This window comes from Hyla sarda, chromosome 3 (assembly GCF_029499605.1).
Source record: "Hyla sarda isolate aHylSar1 chromosome 3, aHylSar1.hap1, whole genome shotgun sequence".
In the NCBI taxonomy this organism is placed as follows: domain Eukaryota; kingdom Metazoa; phylum Chordata; class Amphibia; order Anura; family Hylidae; genus Hyla; species Hyla sarda.
In genome coordinates this window covers 366,822,294-366,843,442 of record NC_079191.1, presented here as the reverse complement: position 1 = coordinate 366,843,442, position 21,149 = coordinate 366,822,294, and the positions used below count along the sequence as shown (strand labels likewise).

The following is a 21,149-nucleotide window of genomic DNA, read 5'->3' as shown; positions in this document are numbered from 1 at the left end:
CCCTAAAGTCTCGACTACTTTGTGTCTCACTTCCTTGCAAACTGCTGTCCACTGTCTGTTGTTAAAGGAGTTCCCTCTCTAGGAGCAAAGACCAAGACAGAACACGGGAAGTTGGAGGCAAAGATTTGAAAATGTTAGCAGGGTAGCTAGTCTAGACTGTGTGCATGAATACTGAGTCTGCTTGCCTTCCCCATCATTTTTTGCCTGAAAGGTAAATCAAGGCTTCCACTCTTATCACCCATAGAGTACTGTCTTATGAAAATACTAGTTTTCCTACTATGTAAATAGTGCTGCCTCCGAAATGTATTCCCCCCAATTTTTAATCTAGCAGCTTTTCATCATCAGCAGGTAACTGCTTTGTCCAGGGTTGTATGTGCAATGTAGTAGTTGGTGTCATGTGACTGGTTAGATATGAAAGGAAAAGAAAGGCCGGGTGTGACTAATACTGGCAAACAGTCCAGCACAATACATCTGAAATTAAGAAATAAATACAAACAATGGAGGGGGCAAAAAAAATCTGTCAACACTGTAACAAAACCATGCAGCTTTAAAAAAAAAAAATAAAAAAAAAAATGCATTAAGACACCTGGCATATCACTGAAACAGTTCAGAACAGTCTGTAGGCCGAGACCCATGTTATAACGAAGGGGGTTACAACTTATTGGCTTAACTAATATTTCATGTCTCACAGCTACACAAGTGCCACTTGCGGTGTAATGTAAAGGACTTCAGTTATATGTCTAAAACCAACCACATAGCATTACCATACAAATAACAGTATGCGTTAGCATCATATTAACCCATTTAGGCTAGTTGAAAGCCAATAAAGTTTAAACTGGAGGAAAAACAAAGGGTTGCTGTTTATTTAGTATGATTCATATTTTGCTTACCATTGGACTCCAATACTTCTGCTGTTATTCTTATTGTGAAAGGAAAATCTTTAGGAATTACTGGTTTTAAGGATTTCTCCGCTAGTGCACCTAGGTAGAGAACACAAATCTTATGTGCATCCAATAATACACATTACTACTCCTTCACTTCCTCGTGAAGTTGTTCACACATCAGAGCCCACTTTAAACAGTAGTGTCAAGTACTTTCCCACATACGATTTTCATATACACTTCTTTGTGAACTGCTGATTTTAAGAAATGTTTCAATAAAGACTCTTGGAAATTTGCTGGATCTCAAGTCTTTCCTTTTTGAGCTCTGCATCACCTTCAAAGTTCACTTAAATGGAGCACAGCTGCAAAGCAGATGAACGAGAACACGAGTGTGCAGGGGAAATAGCCCCTTTTATTTCAGGATTGTTTGGGGTCGGATCTCAAGTATCAAAAAGTGTTAGCATAGCCTAGTAATATACTTTGGGGGCTTTTAAAGGCAACATTTTATTTTTCAAATTTCTGACATGTCACAGTGATATGTGGAAAGTTTTCATCAGTGGTGTCTATCCCCCTATAGCTAAAATGAAGTTGAACTCTGAGCCAGCGCCTCTTTATTTTTGCTCTTCTTTCCTCATATAGTATGAATAAATAAGTATACATCTCTACACTGCTCTTTTGGACTACAAATAAAGCTCAGCAACTTCTGCCCCTTAGGATATTGCAATCATGTAGATTTAATTACTTGAATGCTCTAAGATGAAGACTATGGCCAAAATGATCACTGATCAAAACTACGATATGTCAACATTTCGTAAAAATGTAATCACTAGTTCTAAATTTAGAGTACTCCTTAAATCACTAGTTCCATGCTGTCCAAACCACTGGAAACAGAGCGCCATGTCATTGGGAGGTCTGCCAGTCCTGATAATGCAAATAAGGAGAGGTGTTTCAGTCGGGGCTGGCAGACTACCCGATGACTCCGAGCTGCATGAAACTACTGACAGATTCCCTTTGTTTACAATATAGTAATATGCATCATTACTTACCATGACCAAGTTCTCTTCTGTTCATTCCCATGACCTTTCCAATCTCATTTGTAGCATATGGAGGAAACTGAAAAGCACAAAACAGTAAGATTGTGGGGTACAATCTACAATTATAGTACAACTTGTATGCTATACTCTTAGATAGGACAATACACCCAAATGTTTATAGTGACTGAATCTGCGGTCACTGCAGAATCAATACTTCATGTCTACATCAGCTTTAGCCCCATGCTTATACATACTCCCCATCAGAGTCTATCAGCAAAATCTGCTGACACTCAACAGCGAATGCATTAAATGTGCTGCAGATTTATGAATCCAAAGCAATGCAATATTACCTTGGATCCTACAGAGACAAGCGCTGGATTATCTTCACTGAATTACAATGATCACAATGAAACTCTTCACAGACCCAATGTCCCATTGACAACAGAAATCTGAGTTTTATACCTGTATTTCTGCAGCAGATTCTTGGAACATCCCCACATGTGTGGGATTTGCCTTGAGTGGGATTTTTCAATATAGTTTTTCAAATTCAAACACACATACAAAAGGCCCCTTTGTGTCACAATCCCAAATTTGGGAAATTAGACTGGACGCCAAACTAGGGAGCAGAAATTATGTGAGAGATGACAATCTTTATACAACTCTGTAGACTGTTTGCTCTATATAAGGAGGAATTAAAGGGGTACTCCGTCCACAGACACTTTAGATAAGGGATAACATAAGATGATCACGGAGGTCCCGCCGCTGGGACCTCCCGCGATCTCTGTGCAGCACCCATGCCGTACCCGGCATTCTAAACAGTAGGTTTGGATAGGGGAAAAGAGGACCGTGGGCGGAGTACCCCTTTAACCATTTCATTGCACATAAGCAAAACATTTTTATGTAAGGAAGCACGAGAAAGATCGAAATTGAAGGATGAAAATGTTGCACCTTGCTGAAAGTGTGAATAAATACATGGATAAGAATCTATTGGAGTGCCGCTTCCGTGCATATTTACCTTGGATTATTTTGGGACTGTGAGTCAAGCCCCCTGAAGCTGTGCACCCTCTGGGACTACAAGTCCTTCATTGTGTCTATCCGCCTTGCTGTGTTGTGAGCTACATTTTTTTTTATATGCACAAGAGGGGAATTTATCATTGCTTTTACCCTTTTATTGGTGTTAAAATGTCCCAAATTTTTACACAATGGGTAAAAAAAGGTTGCACATTTTTTGCGCAACTCATGAAGACCGAAAGAAAATAACTTGAATGCAGTGTGGCATGGTTAACCTTTTGCAGTCATTGGTAATTAATCAACTGCAACTTTTTTGAACTGTTGCAAAATGTTTGCACAAACACAAATTTTTTGCAATCTCGCATCCGCCCAGACTACACTCAGGCCCCATTCACATGGTGGAATTTCCAAGAAAACTCCTGCGGAAAAATTCAGTTTGGAAATTCCATTGCAAAAGCCCCCATTGTTTTTTTTTCCCTGAGATTTTTATTAAACATTTTGCAGTTTACAAACAAACAACAAAACAAAGCCCCCATTTTTTTTTAAATTAGATTCTACTTCACCGAGCACAAAGCAGAATTTTCGCAGTGCAAACATTTGATGCGGAAATTTAAATTCTGGACTCCAAACATGTTCATTCTTTCTGTGGAATCTATTTGGGAAAGCAGTGACATCTATGGGATATCTCACTCTGTGAATGAGGCCTTAAAGGCTTGTCTACAGCTAAGCTGCTTTGCCATTTATGAAGAATGTGCACCTCTTTGACAAATGTGGGGGAAGGACACATGACATACGCACAAGGGAAACAGGGGTAAAAATAACTTGATTTACACACACAATAGTAGATTTCCCCCCAAAATGTTAAACACTTCGTCATCTTACCTCGTAATGCAGCATAAAATTCTTAGCTTTAACACCACTATAAAAACACAAACAAAACATGTTTAAAGTCAAATAAATAAATATAATTTCTAAGTTGCTTCGATAGATTTTGTACATGAGCTAATGGAAATATCAGCTGGCTACATGTTGTAAGCAGCCGCCCACTCTCTCCTTTTACATCAATTACAAAACTCTCAATGTAACAGCGCACTTTAAAGATCAAATGTGTGACTACATGATTTGTCACTATGTACATCTATCTAGCAATTAAAATAATATAAGGAGATTTTTTTGTACTCACCGAAAAATCTCTCTCTCGTAGCTTTCATTGGGGACACCTCTACCAATGGGACATACCAAAGCAGTCCCCTAGGGTGGGAAAAACAACCAACAGCAAAAAGGGAATCAGTCCAGAGACCGAAACAACTTGACCGTAAGGCCAGTGGACGAGATCCTGGCAGAGACAACCGAGGCCCATAAACTGAGCTCCTGGAAGATCCCCTGTCCATGGAGATGGACTAGGATGCCAAGGAAGAGACCGTCCTATGTAGAGGCTCCAAAGTTGAAGTCCATGAAGAGAGACAAGAAAAGGTCACTAGGAAGCCAGATGGGCCGGAACCATCCCTGGGGGGAGGTAGCAATCAACTCCAAGGAACACAAAACCAGATAGAGGGCTAGCCCGGCTGGGAAACAAAAATGGAAAAGGAAACAACAAGAGAACCCCATCCAGAGTCAACCGATTCAAGAGAACATGGTGGAAGAAACGCCAGGGAGAGTAGTGTACACCTGAGCAGAAGGAGAGTACGGGAGGTGGAGACCAGAAAAACACTGGAAAACAAGAAAGTAAGATGGAGACTGGCTGTGGAGAGGCCTGGTGCGGAAAATAAATGACCGGAACTGCTGCAGACCAAAATATCCCATCACAGGGGCCCCCACGAGCACCTGGGAGGCGAAAAAAAAGCTTGGGTAGCGTAATCCAGATGATCGGAACGACCACCGCCTCAGGAGTACATTGACCCACGAAGGAAGAGACAGAAGGAATAAGGCCAAAAAGGGAGCAGAATGCCCTGAAAAGGGGAATCCCAAAACACCGGAGCGTCTGACATGGGAACTGGAGGTACCAGGAAGACGTACATGTAAAAATAAACAGCCAAAAGGAGCATCCCGGAACACTGGAGCAGCCAACATGGAAAATGGAGGTTCCCAGGTTGCCTGGAAGATGTACACCTGTAGAGTAAACCCAACATCCGCGAAACACAGGAAGGTTACTCCAGAAGACTGTAGCGTCAGTGTAGCACAACTGATGCAGACAAGGAAGGAGGAACAAACCCCTCCAGGGAGATTGCACCGAGGGAGGAGGAGAGCAATGGTGCTAGACCGGCTGTCGCCGAGCCATACATGATTGCATAAACTCCTCCAACAGAGAAGAGTGCCAAGTCTGTATGAGCAGCAGTAGATAACCAAGAAACAGGAAGATAGCCAGGCTGCAAAAGTGCGCAGCTCAGCTGATTGCTCTCAGCAAAAAACAAAGGTCCAGCCAGGTACACCCCCCTATATAGAGGAGGGGAAAATAAGGGGTGGTCGCTATGAAAACCAGACCATGCCAAGCTCCCTGTGGAAGGGGAATGGCCAAAGAGTGCCAGACACTATAGTAGCAGTGAAAGGCCACCTGAAGGCAAGGAGGCAAAGTACTGGGTGGATGTAGTCCCCAGGAACTCTGCAACAACATATCGAGGAATGGAGGAGCTAATTTGAGTCCCAGGAGAGATTGGAATCTGGATATTGGTGGTGGGCAAAAGATACAAAGACGTGACTACGAATGGAAGAAGCACGCACACAGCAACCAAAGTATTGAGAGGAACACCTCAACTTGGTGTAACCCTGGACCAAAAGGACGTCATCAGAGCCATTCTGGTCATTTCCTAAGGCAACAGAGCCGGCATCTGAACCACCCTGCACAGGAACCCAGGACAGATACCTGGAGGCATGGGGGGGGGCTGAACCGACTGTCATCCCGCCATGCCCCATGCCAGAACAGAGGTGCTCAACCGCCGTAAACCTGTGGAAACAAGATCACGGGAAGGCCCGAGGCACACCCCACTGAACAGAAGGGAAGGTGGACACTACATGTCCAGAGTGGCCTAGCATATGTAGGGATACAGACGTCGTTACCGCACGATAGAGGGGTACCAAGACTGCAGACGCAAAAGAAACCGCCGACATTCAAAAATCTGGCAGCATGTTGTTACAACCATGCCCATAGCAGACCAATGTTGCACCAGGACTGTTGTCGCAGACGCAAGGGATGAAGGATGTATGTGGAGCGGGAAACATGCAGACACAGTCTGACCGGCAAGTATAAAACATCCAATGAACCACCGAAACACTCTCTTTGTAACTTCACCTGGAAAATTAGTCACTGGACTGTAACTGCGGGAGCGGCAAGAATGTGGAAGGTGACCTGGTGGAATAGAAAACCATGAAGGCACAGTCTGGCTCTCTAGCATAGGGACCATGGCCTCACCGGGTGCAGCAGACAGAACCACACACAGAAAGTGGGTTACCAGCCTTCAGCCGAGAGAGCGGCAGGCATGTAGGGAGGAACCTGGTAAAGGAGGGAACCCTGCAGTATGTGGTGTATTGTATAGGGCCCATGGAGCAACATGGGGAGACTCACTTGTAACTACACATTGGCAGTGGATAACCTGAACTACTGTCCACGGTGTGGGAAGTGTATGGTAGTGGACTCACGTAGTAGTAGACCATGCAGACAACAGTCTGGCTGACTTGTATAGGATTCATGAATGCTCAGGGTCACTCCATCGAACCCCCCTACAGAAAGTGGGATATTGGAGTACGACCAAATTAACGAGCGACAGGGCAGTGTAAGAGACCCAGCAGACGAAAGCCTGACTGACTGGCATCAGACCCAAGTACCTAAAGGGAACCTCATCCAGAGTCCTTACACCAGCAGAGAGGTACTGGAAACCTGACCAAGCCCACGACAGCCTACATATGGGAGACCGACAGCGATGGAGACCTTGCAGACGACAGTCTGGCTGAACAAGTACACCTCCAGCTGAACAAGTACACCTGATGCCCGATCAGGAACTGTCCAGAGCAGGAGAAAATCCCATTGCAAACCTATGCTGCTCTGGACAGTTCCTGACACGGGCATCAGGTGTCAGCAGAGAGCACTGTGGACAAGACAAAAAAGAAATTCAAAAAGAAAAGAATATTCAGTAAAATGTACTGGAAGGGTAAAGATTTGTTAATAGAAGTCATTTACAAATCTGTTTAACTTTCTGGCACCAGTTGATTTAAAAAATAAATGTTTTCCACCGGAGTACCCCTTTAAACTGATAAAAACAGATGTTACAGACCAAGGCTGTAATAGCGTTTGGTTGCTACAAGGGGGAGCTAAAGAAGCAATGAAAAATTCGGGCACAATACAATTCATGGCCACAAGAGGGCGCCAACCACCACCAAATGGTCTGAGTGACCAGGTGTGTATTTTGACAGACAGCGCAGCCTGCAGAGAAGGGAGGGCGCACTGGAAGAACTGGGGGTGGAACTTGTATAAGAGGCGGCCGCCTCCTCCGTCACCCGGCCATGCGATCGTTACAGGAAGTGGGGCTGGGGAACTGGCTGGAAAATGTGGCTGGTTCCTCGCCTACCGGGAAAGCGCCCGGCTCCATGGGACCAGAGCAGTAAGCAGGCTGGTGTGCCAGTGCTGAGAGCGGTCGCGGACACGTGGGACAGGAGGCCCGCTGCCTGCAGCTGAAGATCTCCAGTCAGCCTATAAAGAACCCGACAAGGACACTGTGCCTGGCCGCAAAATGATAGGAGTAAGCGTGGGACAGGAGACCAGCTGCCTCCAGCTGCAAGTCTCCAGTCAGCCTGTAAGAACACGGCCAGGACATTGCGCCCGGCCGCAGCAGATAGGAGTAAGTGGAATGGTGTGTCCGCACTGAGAACGCGGTCAGTTGCGTGGGACCGGAGACCTGCTGTCTGCAGCTTTGGGTCTCTGGTCAGCCTAATAAAGAACGCGGCCAGGACACTGCACCTGGCCGCCCAAAAAGGTAGTAAGCGGGCAGATAATGCCCCCACTGGGGAAGCTGACGGCCGCTTGGGACTGGAGACCCGCTGCCCCATAGACTGAAACTGGGGAAGCAGCATAGAGTCTCTGGCCGTTGGTGAAGAAAACGTGGCCAGGGCACTGTGCCTGGCTGCAATACATGTGGGGTAGAAGTGTGTGGTCCGAAGAGGGGGGAAGGAAGATCCACCGGACTGTCCCCTCCAGAATGGCACCGGAGGCCATGAGGGGTCCAGCCCAGTACAACTATGTGGAATGGTGGCTGAGGAGCTGGGCACATCAGAGAAAGGGGACCCCTGGATGAGCAAGAGGGAGGGAGAGGGGGAAGGGGGGTAGTAGTACATACTCACCCAGGGCTCCATCTTTTCATACTCACCCTGAAGTCTTCAACCAGCATATGGCCATGCTACATTGCTACATCATACCAGGCTAATATAGCGGGGCGAGTAGGGTCAAATGAGGGACCTGGACCCAGGGTACAACCTCCAGGCGCTGGCCGTTGGCGATAAGGGGTTGACAGCCCATACTGTTTTGTTCTGTGCCCCATCGTCGCATATGGGGGAACAAGTAGCACCATGCTCCTGAACCCCCACCTGAAAAAGGGAAACAAAAGGGGAGGAATGGAATAAAAATAAACTAAACAGCCCATCCTATTGACACTAGCTAAAACTGATTCCCTCACTTTCAGTGGGCGGGTATATCCTGCCAGGGAGGAGCCTAGTGTCAGTGCCTCCTAGTGGCAAGAGCATATACCCATCAGTACGGTGTCCCACAATGAAGAGCGACCGAGAAAAAAAATATATATCTCCAGTTCAAGAGCAAAAGGAAAGATCATACTCAATTGTATTTGCAGTGGATATAAAATGTATTTTATTGCACAAGTTGCCCAAGAACTGATTTTTATGTGCAAATGTGGACAGTCTGGGCTAAAAAAAAAAAAATAATAAGTGCATTTACCTTTTTTTAATGCTCAACAGCCTTCATTGAGATGGTGCCTGGTCCCACAGCTCAGCCTTTCCTGGTCTCAGTCTAGACACAAAAATGGGCCTAGTCAGCCAATCATTAGCTACGGTTGTTTAATGTTTTGTTCAGCGATTGGTTGAGCAGGCACTTGCGTCGATACAGAGACCAGGAAGTAGTGAGCAGTGGGGATGGCAGGTACCATAGGAATGGAGGATTGGAGCCGGCAAGTACAATTTTGAGCAGCACAAGCTTTTTGTGCACATAAAAAAAAAAAAAAAAAAGGAAATAGGAATTTACCATGTATGTAGACAATATTTTAATGAATCCCTTTTTTTTCTCTTTTCTACCCTACCCCCTTTTTTTTTTTTCCTTCTGCTGATGTCAAATCCTTAAAATTTATCACTTTGTTACAATGACTGGCACATTTTCCCAAAAAACTTATTTGAATAACTTCTAAGTGGAGTGAGAGTGAACAAGAAAATTGCAACTTCTCAGTCGTAAACACTAAATATTTCTAAAAACCTTGTGCCAGATAAGCAAAGCCTCCAAAATCCTTAAAAAAAACTGCAGCATCTTAGGCTAGGTTCACATGTTTTTGCAATACAGTTCCCGTATCAGGTTTTTGATGAAAAACAGATTCCTCAAAACCTGACTAAACTGTATCAAAACGTGTGTACAAATTTTAATCCGTATACGGTTGAAAACTGTATACGGTTTGAAAAATGATGTCCGGCTGCATCCGTATTTTTAAGAAAAAAAAAACATACGTTTTTAACTTTTCATTCCATTATGAATAAAGTTTTACTTGTTTGATTGAAATTCCAAGAAACAAAACTGTGCAAAGTCAAAAACCTCATGGTGAAAATGGTTCCCACTGACTCCTATGTTAAAAAAAAGCTTACACGTTTCAATACGGTTTTTCACCCGGACCAAAAACCGTGGTAGGCTACAGTTTTGGGTATGGGAAAAAACCTGACAAAACTGGATGGAATGCAAAACACACACAACTGGACGCATCTTTTGGCATACGGTTTTCAATGGAGAGTCAATGCATACGGTTTTCAATACGGTTCCGTATGGTTTTCAAATTGAAAATGTACATGGGAACTGTATTGCAAAAATGTGTGAACCCAGCCTAACAGGAAATGAAAACTTGCACCACACCCATCTATGGGTTGTGTCTAGTATTGCAGTTCAACTCCATTTGAGTGCATCTGGCCAGGCTGCGATACCATGCACAACCTGTTGATAGATATGGCGCTAGATCTAGAAGGAAGCATCCATATTTTTTTTTTATTTTTTTTTTTTTACTCTCCTACTTTTAAATGACAAAAATATAAAGTTTTACCTTAACGCTGTTGTAATGTGATCAGCTTTCATACTGGACTCAATGGAGTCAAATGTAACTGTAGAGAACACCTAATAAAAGAAAAAAAATCATCAATTTATTAACAAAGTGGGATTCACAAGAAAAGAAGTGAACGTTTTAGGCATTATCATTGGTCCCTTCGACCAGCAACAAGCACTGTTTTCCAACATGAAACATGATCAGGAAGACACACAAATCTATATACTCTATGTGCCTTGCAAATCAATAGATGCAAACAAAGCGTAAAGTGCAGCAAAGCCTGGATCTTTTGGATACAACAGTGTGAGCACCTAGTATGCTCAAAAATCCTTTTCCTGCCAACAGAGAATCAATTTAGTGTATGTTCACACGTCTGTCAGACATCAGCAGTGTAAATCCACATGCATGGAAATTCAGAAAAGGATTTCCCAATTCAGTGGATGTTATCTGAAGAATATGTGCACAAAAGACTAAAATCTGAAAGGGATATTTTAAAGTCATATTCACTTGCATACGTAATGCCTTCACAGGAATTTCTTGATATAAGTGGATAGGTCCTAAATGTCCAATTGGTGGTGGTCACACAGATCACCAGAATGGGGGTCCTAGGCCCCAGATCCCTGTCACTGCACGACTGCAGTGAGGATAAGCTTAAATGGATCAGTGATCACTCCATTCAATGTCTAAGAGACTGATGGAAACAGTCGCGTACAGCACTGTCTGTTAGCCTTAAAGAAAGTAAACAGAGAGGCAAGGTGAAGGCTTGACCATCAAATATTTACCATATTTTCTTGACTATGGTTTAGATTCATCAAAATGTGTGAGAAAAACTGGAGAGATTTTGTCCATAACAACCAATCACAGCTCAGCTTTCACTTTATCAGAGCTTGTTAACCTGTTCAGGAGGCCGGGCGTATGCATACGCCCTGCATACCGAGTCCTTAAGGACGTGGGGCATATGCATACGCCCGTGGGAATTCCGGTCCTCGCAGCTAGCCGGTTGGGGACCGGAATGCCTGCTAAAATCATTCAGCAGGCATCCCGGCACATCGCCCAGGGGGGTCCTGAAACCCCCCCCCCCCCCCCCATGTCGGCGATCGCAGAAAATCGCATGTCAATTCAGACATGCGATTTTCTGCTATTCCGGGCTGATCGGGTCTCTGGTGACCCGATCACCCGGAAAATAGCGATGATCGGAGCTGTCAGGGACAGCCCCAATCATCCTGAGGGCTAGGAGTGAGGTCGCAGTGCTGCGATCTCCTCCTATCCCCTGCCATTGGTCAGAACTGATTCTGACCAATGGCAGAGAAGGACAATGGGTTGCCATGGCAACCCCCCGTTCTGCCCACCCCTGGATGTTGAGGGGAACATGGACAGAAGATGGAGGCCTATACCTGGAGGAGAAGATGTCTGGGGACCCCCCGATCTTCGCTGGAGACTGCTGGATCCTGGCTCAGGTAGGGAATCTATGGTGGGGGTGGGGGGGGGAAATTGAAAGTGACAGTAAAGTGATCTTTACTGTGGCAACCACTAGGAAGGCCAAACTGCAACTCCCAGCATGCCCAGGCATGCTGGGAGTTGTAGTTCTTTTACATCTGTCCCTTCAGATTTAGCAATTTTCATGACATTTTTGAAAATTGCTGCTCTACTTTGAAGCCCTCTAATTTTTTCAAAAAGCAAAAATATGTCCAAATTTATGATGCCAACATAAAATCGACATATTCTATTTGTGAATAAAAATACAATTTATTGGGAATATCCATTTTCCATACAAGTCGAGAGCTTCAAAGTTAGAAAAATGCAAAATTTTCTTGAAATTTGGGTATTTTTCACCAAAAAAGGATGCAAGAAACGCTGAAAATTTACCACCAAAATAAAGTAGAATATGTCACGAAAAAACAATCTCAGAATCAGAATATTCGGTAAAAGCGATTTCGCGTTATTACAGTAACCCCCCGACCTACGATGGCCCCGACATATGATAAAATCGACATACGATGGCCTCTCAGAGGCCATCGCATGTCAATGTCAGCATCGACGTACGATGCTTTTATATGTCGGGGCCATCGCATTAACTGCTATCCGACAGCGCAAAATGCTTAAGCTGCTGTCTGATAGCAGTTTAAGCATCCCGGGCAGGTTCGCCTACCTATTCCCGCTGCTCCGGGTCCACTTCTCGATCCTCCGGCGTCTTCCGCATCTTCTCCAGGGTCCGGGCCTCGCTTTCTGGCGTCGTTATTACGTCACTACGCACGCCGCGCCAGCGCAGCAGCGTAATAACATCACCAGAAAGCGAGGCCCGGACCCTGCAGAAGATGCAGAAGAAGCCGGATTATCATGAAGAAGACAATGGAGCAGCGGGTCAGCATCGGGAGCTCCTTGGACAGCATAGGGAGCGGTGACGACCTGGTCCGGAGTGGCGGGGACAGGCGAGTACAGCTTCCTGTACTTTTTACATTGCACGGATCCCTCAACATACGATGGATTCGACAAACGATGGGTCGTTTGGAACAAATTACCATTGTATGTTGAGGAACCACTGTAATTCGTAAAGCGACGGTGGTCAGAATTGCGAAAAAGGGCTCAGTCCTTAAGGTGAAAAAGGGCTGCGTCCTTAAGGGGTTAAGATATAAATGCTGAGCTGTAATTGGATGTTATGGACAAAATCTCTCCAGTTTTTCGGTCACACAGTTTGATGCATCTGGTTCTTCAAGTTCTGGTTAGTTCCTCTTCACTGCGGGCATGAAACCAGAGGAAGATGTGTTTCAAGGCCCCTCTTCTATTTCTCAGTGGGGTCCCAGCAGTAGGACTGGGGTGGTCATTTTTTATCGGTTTCTTTACTAAAACAGTAATGTGATGACCTACTGATCTGTAGCTGGAGTACAACTAGAACTATTGGGTGATGCGGTCACATGACATCAGTATGGTTGACAGATGACAGAGCCATATTATCGACTAGCTACATACAAGTAACTGCATATATAAAAAAAAATAATAAATAAAAAGAGTCCTATTTATGTTTGTTTAATATTTTAAACTTCTATTACATCATGTAGCGTATCAAAATCTATATTCCATCGGAAAGATCTTGCTGCGGAAAATACTAACCTGTGTTTGCCCCCGCTGGAATAAAGCAGAACCATGGAGAGGTTTGAAAAGATCAACTTCACAGTTGATATTCCTGAGAGACGATAAGTCTCTGCCATCACATCTGCAGCAAAATGATAAAGGACCATATGGTAAAGAATATCGATGACTTGTCTATTAAAATACAGGGGCAGAAGAAACACAATACCTTCTGTATTCATTTAATATGATGTTTCTAAAAACTTCTTTTGACACAACATTAAAGGACTCAATGATATCAAATGATTCCGCATCTGGAAATTTTCCTAAAAGAGAGCAAGGTTGACATGGTTGCACACGTACAAAAATAACATTAAATACATAGGATGAGATTTTTGAAAAACCTGTGTAGTGAAACGTTGACCAATTGCCCATAGCAACTAATCAGATTGTTTCTTTTAATTTTAAAGAGATCTGTGCAAAATTAAAAAAGCAATCTGATTGGTTGCTATGAGCAACTGGTCAACTTTTCCTCTGCACAGGTTTTGATAAATCTCCCCCATAGACTGTTATACAAAATATCAAAAGATTTCAGCTATTGACACTTTACAGAAATGAAGGATTCTTTCTTTTTAAATAAATAAAGCTTAAAACTCGTATCAAGGTGGTTATCTAGTTAACTTAAAGAGGTACTACAGGGAACTAAACCCATAGCCCATCTTTTCCCTCTCATCAACCAATTTAATTGTCTAAATATTATTCATTAGCTATATAGAGCAGTGTCCCCTTTATCAGTTGTCACTTACATGCAGGGAGTGAGGAAAATACATCATCTAGCCATCCAATCTGTCCAAGTCCCTCTCTGAAAGCAGCTACCACCTTCCTGAGACACAGACCACATGGTTTCTGCCCTGCACTGATGACTCATTAGTGCTGGGAGGTGTGTGCAGTTCAGCCAATCACACACTGAACTTCTCTCTGCTGCTCAGAGCATGAGGGTGGAGTCTGCTCTCAGAGTGAGCTGCAGCGATTCAAGGGAAATGTAATAGCAGCCAGAGAAGACTACAGGGGCCACAGGAACAATGCATATCAGACAGGATCATTCACGGGAAACACATCCAGGTAGTGTGGTGCTTTTTTTTTTTTTTCCCATATGTATTCTTCCCTGAAGTACCCCTTTAATCAGAATTTTTAATGACAAAATATTAGTAAAAATCCTTTTAACCGCTGAGATCATATAAGAACGTTTACATTCACTGACTGCAAGTAGATATATGCTTATTGAACAGTGCAGTTAAGAAAGTTCAGTAAAATTAAAAGGAGGTTATATAAAAACATCAGAATATAAAAACTGAGCCAATTTCTTCCAAAAACAGCACCCCACCTGTCCGCAGGTTGTGTGTGGTATTACGACTTTGCTTATTATAAGAAATCATCATTGTTTTCTATTCCTGGATAACCCCTTTAAGTTTACATGAAAATGAAAAACTACTGCAGGGGTGTAGCAGTCCATGCCATTAAAGGGGTACTCCACCCCTAGACATCTTATCCCCTATCCAAAGGATAGGGGATAAGATGTCTGATCACGGGGGTCCCACTGCTGTGGACCCCCGCAATATAGCATGCGGCACCCACCTGTTTCTGCTCTTGTAGCGTTGGGTGCCGCATGCTTTATTGCAGGGGTCCCCAGCGATCATACATCTTATCCCCTATCCTTTGGATAGGGGATAAGATGTCTAGGGGTGGAGTACCCCTTTAAGTTACAATAGCCATCCATATTATTCATAGACAGACTAGCACTCTCTCTCTTAATGTGACATTAGGATTTCAGTGGGAAAACATAGTTACATAGTTAGTACGGTCGAAAAAAGACATATGTCCATCAAGTTCAACCAGGGAATTAAGGGGTAGGGGTGTGGCGCGATATTGGGGAAGGGATGAGATTTTATATTTCTTCATAAGCATTAATATTATTTTGTTCCAGGAATGTATCTAATCCTGTTTAAAAGCTGTTAATTGTTCCTGCTGTGACCAGTTCCTGAGGTAGACCGTTCCATAAATTCACAGTCCTCACGGTAAAGAAGGCGTGTCGCCCCTGAGATTAAACCTTTTCTTCTCCAGACGGAGGGAGTGCCCCCTCGTCCTTTGGGGGGGTTTAACCTGGAACAGTTTTTCTCCATATTTTTTGTATAGGCCATTAATATACTTATATACGTTTATCATATCCCCCCCTTAAACGTCTCTTCTCAAGACTAAACAATTGTAACTCCTTTAATCGCTCCTCATAGCTAAGATGTTCCATGCCCCATATTAGTTTAGTCGCGTGTCTCTGCACCCTTTCCAACTCCGCAGTGTCCCTTTTATGGACAGGTGCCCAAAACTGAACAGCATATTCCAGGTGAGGCCGTACCAATGCTTTATAAAGGGGGAGTATTATGTCCCTGTCCCTTGAGTCCATGCCTCTTTTTATACATGACAATATCCTGCCGGCTTTGGAAGCAGCAGCCTGACATTGCATGCTATTCTGTAGTCTGTGATCTACAAGTACACCCAGATCCTTCTCTACCAGTGACTCTGCCAGTTTAATCCCCCCTAAGACATACGATGCATGCAGGTTATTAGCACCCAGATGCATAACTTTACATTTATCCACATTGAACCTCATTTGCCAAGTGGATGCCCAGACACTTAGTCTATCCAAGTCAACAAAAACAAAATAAAACACTCAAGTTAATAAGCTAAAAATAGTCTCCTAGGGGGACATGTATCAAAGATTTTACCCCTGTTTTGTGTGTATTTTTTTGTGCAAAATTTTGCACCAGCCCTTTTGCGCACGTTTTGGTAGAGCATGTCCTCCAGATGTGGCTGAATCAGGGTACCTTGGAGTGACATCTATAGTACACATGGATTTATTTCCTGCGTTCCTTTCCTTTGAACCAAAAATTTTGACGTGCGTCTTTTTCCCCGCAAATATAAGCCAACTTTAACTGCACGTAGCAATCCTTTCTATTTCTGAAGGAAAGTTCTACTAAGGAACCACCAGAATGTTTTTACTTTCCTATCTCAATTCCTCCTTTGGTTGCTTTATATTTTTACTCCTTGGTTATTCCAAAGCACTTTTAAAATAATTTGCATATAGAATATTTGTTTACAGTTCAGTTATTCATTAGATCACTTGTATATTGTTATTTTATGATCCAACAATTTAATACATTTACATAGGAAATGTTTGTTAACTTATCATTGAACAAGCTCCGTCACATTAAATAGCTTTGTAATCCACTTAACACTGTAGATCATTCTCCTTTTATTTTTAAAATGTACTGCTTTCCGTTATACTTTTCCCCAGCGCCCAGTAAGATGGTGGCTATCACTGATAGCCAGCCATCTTACCATGCGACCACGGGGGGTTTCATCCCCCCCCAGCGATCGCTGCTATCAGCTAGTCAAATCTGACTAGCTGATAGCAGCGTTTCTCTATGAGAATACTTAGCAGCGCGGTGTGTGAGTCCGGATCACGGGGATCGGGACACACACCGCTCTGCTAAGTGTCCCTTACCCGTCCCCCGGCGTCACTTACCCGGCCATGCGGTGTCCCGAGCGGTCCCGGTGCAAGCGGCGTCCTCCAGGCGGTCCCGGAGGTGGTGCGTCCCGGCGGTGAGTTTCCGGCAGCAGGGCGGCATCTTCATTGGCAGCAGTGAGATCGCCGTAAAGCGATCTCCCTGCTGCCTCTAGGAGTTTCAAAACTGCAACTCCCAGCATGCCCAGACAGCCTTTGGCTTTCTGGGCATGCTGGGAGTTGTAGTTTTGCAACATCTGGAGGGCCACAGTTTGGAGACCACTGTATAATGGTCTCCAATCTGTGCTCTTCCAGATGTTCCAAAATTACAAATCTCAGCATGCCCACTCTGTCGAGGCATGCTGGGAGTTGTAGTTCTGTAACATCTGGAAGACCACAAATTGGAGACCATTATACAGTGGTCTACAAACTGTGGACCTCCAGCTGTTGCAAAATTACAACTCCCAGCATGCCCAGACTGCCCAAGCATGCTGGGAGTTGTAGTTAGTCAACATCTGACCCTCCAGTTATTGCCGAAATACAACTTCCAGCATGTTTGGCCATGCTGGGAATTATAGTTTTGCAACAGCTGGAGGCACACTAGTTGGGAAACATTGTTCGTTTCCTAACTCTTTTTCCCAACCCGTGTGCCTCCAGCTGTGCCTCCAAACTATAACGCCCAGCATGTACTGACAGACCATGCATGCTGGGAATTGAAGTTGTGCAACAGCTGGAGGCACACTGGTTTGGAAACACTAAGTTAAGTGAAAAACTTTCAAGTGTTTTGCAACCAGTGTGCCTTCAGCTGTTGCAGAACTACAACCCTCAGCATGCACGGACTGCCAAAGGGCATGCTGGGAGTTGTAGCAGTATGCCTCCAGCTGTTGCATAACTACAAGTTCCAGCATGTCCTTCTGCTGTCACTGCATGCTGAGATTTGAAGTTTTTGCAACAGCTGAAGGCACACTGGTTGCGAAACACTGAGTCTGTTTCCGTGTTTTGCAACCAGTGTGCCTCCAGCTGTTGCAAAACTACAACTCCCAGCATGCATGGACAGCCAAAAAGCATGCTTGGAGTTGTAGTTTTGCAACAGCTGGATGTTTCCTCCCCCCCCTCCCCCCAATGTGAATGGACAGGGTACACTCACATGGGCAGAGGTTTACAGGGAGTGCTGCAAGATTGAGATGCAGCAAACTCGCTGTGAACCCCCGCCCGTGTGACTGTACCCTAAAAACACTACACTACACTTAAATAAAATAAGTAAAAAACACTATATATACACATACCGCTACACAGCCCCCCCCCCCCCACTGTTTCCAAAATGGAGCCTCCAGCTGTTGCAAAACAACAACTCCCAGTATTGCCGGACAGCCATTGACTGTGCAGGCATGTTGGGAGTTTTGCAACAGCTGGAGGCACCCTGTTGGGGAAACACTGGCATAGAATACCCCTATGTCCACCCCTATGCAAAACCCTAAATTAGGCCTCAAATGCGCATGGCGCGCTCACTTTGGAGCCCTGTCGTATTTCAAGGCAACATTTTAGGGTCACATATGGGGTATCGCCGTACTCAGGAGAAATTGCCTTACAGATTTTGGGGGGCTTTTTCTCCTTTTACCCATTATGAAAAGGAACAGTTGGAGTCTACACCAGTATGTTAGTGTATAAAAATAAAACTATTTACACTGACATGCAGGTGTTGCCGCATACTTTACATTTTCACAAGAGGTAAATGGGAAAAAAGATCCCCATTTTTTGGGACACAATTTAGCCAGAGTACGGAGATACCACATATGTGGGCGCAAAGTGCTCTGCGGGCGCACAGCAAGGCCCATAAGGTAGAGTGCACCATGTACATTTGAGGTGATTTGCACAGGGGTGTCACAGATGTTAAATGAAGAATAAGGACATTGGTATAATTGATGTGTTATAATTAGGTGCAAAAAGTGGTATTATTGTGAGATTAAAACTCTACATAATGAAGAAAAAAAATTCTAAAACTAATAACGAGGACACACTTACTGTTTAGGTGCAGATACGCTGCAGACAAAGCTCCTACTAAATAGAGCTGCGGTGTAAATTTATGCTCTGAGGAGAATTCTAAATTTAAACGCAATTCAAGAAAGTAGCTGCACAAGAATGATAAATTTAACGCAGCTGCGCCAAATTTACACAACAGGCAGAGGGGTAAAAAACTTCTATTATACACTGGAAATGATACATGTCCCCCCTAGTAACTATGTTTGGTCAATTGCCTGATTGGTTACTTTTTCGGAAGAATACCAGTTTGAAGCTCTGCCGTGAGAAGCAACACATGTGGCTACAGGATGTCCTGCACATTAAGCTGACATGTTCGTGCCCCTTGTATCACTAATAGGGAGTGACAGATTGACATATGTGATGGCGGCCCAGATCAGGAGACCAGCAGTCAGGGTAGTGTGTCACTCCACAGAAAAAGCAGGATTGAACGCTCACCAATAGCCATCCATTGTGGAACCAGACAGTCGCATTCCAAACATAACCTGGATTTATAGCTAAAGACAATATGGTTTCAGTCTGTAGAAGTCCATTCATAACATCAGTACAAACAAAGAAAAGGGTGACTGGCTGATAATGGCGGGACATGTAATAGGCGTCATGACACCAAAGTGCCTGGAAATGGTCCAGGGAATGACACGGTGTAAAGAAGGTGTAATGAGGGTGTAATGGATGTGGACAAGGAAACTAAGGAGCTGCTCTTTCTGGTCACTGGATCAAATAATGAATGGCCTGTCAGGAGCCAGTTTGCCATGTGTACAAATTTCATGTAACCAATGCTCCCAACAGCTTGGTCAGAACGGCCTAGATGGTGGGCAATTCGTTAAAACGACCATCCTGCTTCGCTCAGTCCAGTGATGTGCCACCTCTCAAAAGTCAGCCTTCTTAAAGGGCAGCAGGAAAGACTTAAAATGTGAATATCTTTGCTGCAAACTAGTTAAAAACTTTGTATAAATAACACATAACTGCAATTGGAAAACCTTGTAATACCTTTCAGCACTTCCTCCGCTTCAAGCCTGACCTTGTTCACAGATTCATCTCTAGAGATCTATTAAAATAAAAAAAATAAATAAAACTAATTTGAAACATTTTATGGACCATATTAAAAAGGACTTCTCATGCGCCTCATAAAATAAAACTGATGGTACACCTTCATTTCTTGTGGGCTCCTGATGTCAGATTTGTCTTCCTTTTTTGGGCCCCCATTCTGCCCCATTCGCACAGACAGTGTCAGCGTGGCCCCAGCAGTATGATCCCATGATATTTACACCAGCTCACAAGCTCTGTCCTCGGGTGACAGTGGCCTGCCCAGAGTGGATCAAGGTGCCTAGTGCCAGTCCACAGCAAATAAAGCATATGACTGGGGCTACTCCTTCACCTTGGTAGTGTCCAGAACTCCTTTGCTCTCCTGGTTGTGGGCTGTCTGGGTCTCGGCTCCTTGATCACCACTGTGCAGACTGCTGTCAGAACAGAATGATCTCCGGAGATGGTGTGTCAGAAGATCACAGTGCTGGAGCTGTTCTGTCTGCTCAGCACCATAGTGGCTTAGATTCATGCCTCATTGACACTGGGGGTGGAAAAAGCCCAGTTGTCAATTTATTCATTATCAATTCATTTTTTTATCTCAATTAATACACAGTCTAAAAGAAAAAAAAAACTATAAAAATGTTATACTTATCAAATAGATTTTATTTCTGGATATGCCCCATTCTCTTGTAGCTTTCTCTTCCATTATTTATTGCTTGTTGCCTAGGGTTATGGCCACAGCTACAAGCTTGCAGTGATAGGCATACTTGTGCATTGTCCCGCCTTTTTTTATTTTAATTTTTTTTTCTTTCTTTGCCAAATAGCTGGGATATTGGGATTGTGCATTCTACAGCATGTGCAGTAACTCCCAGCCACCTCTCTGTTGCACCACATGCTTCAGTGTGACAGGTACAGGCGCAGCTGCAGTGTGTGGGGTCCTTTCCCTGCACTGCCACCTCCATATACTAATACAGTGGTTCCTCAACATACGATGGTAATCTGTTCCAAACGGACCATCGTTTGTTGAAACCATCGTATGTTGAGGGATCCGTGCAATGTAAAGTATAGGACAGTGGTCTACAACCTGCGGACCTCCAGATGTTGCAAAACTACAACACCCAGCATGCCCGGACAGCCAACGGCTGTCCGGGCATGCTGGGAGTTGTAGTTTTGCAACATCTGGAGGTCCGCAGGTTGTAGACCACTGGTAGAGGAAATTGTACTCACCTGTCCCCGCCGCTCTGGA

At 44.2% G+C, this 21,149-nt stretch overlaps 1 protein-coding gene across 1 annotated transcript in view; it reads right to left on the bottom strand.

Moving 5' to 3' along the window:
- PNPT1 (polyribonucleotide nucleotidyltransferase 1) overlaps positions 1 to 21,149 on the bottom strand; it is an 80,051-nt gene that overhangs the window by 21,260 nt on the left and 37,642 nt on the right. Inside the window, exons 11-17 of the mRNA XM_056567719.1 lie at positions 19,868 to 19,925; positions 13,511 to 13,607; positions 13,324 to 13,426; positions 10,216 to 10,286; positions 3,809 to 3,845; positions 1,928 to 1,994; positions 891 to 980 (exon numbers count right to left, since the gene is read on the bottom strand). Of these exons, the coding sequence (XP_056423694.1) occupies positions 891 to 980; positions 1,928 to 1,994; positions 3,809 to 3,845; positions 10,216 to 10,286; positions 13,324 to 13,426; positions 13,511 to 13,607; positions 19,868 to 19,925 (523 nt within the window). The remainder of the gene's footprint in view (positions 1 to 890; positions 981 to 1,927; positions 1,995 to 3,808; positions 3,846 to 10,215; positions 10,287 to 13,323; positions 13,427 to 13,510; positions 13,608 to 19,867; positions 19,926 to 21,149) is intronic.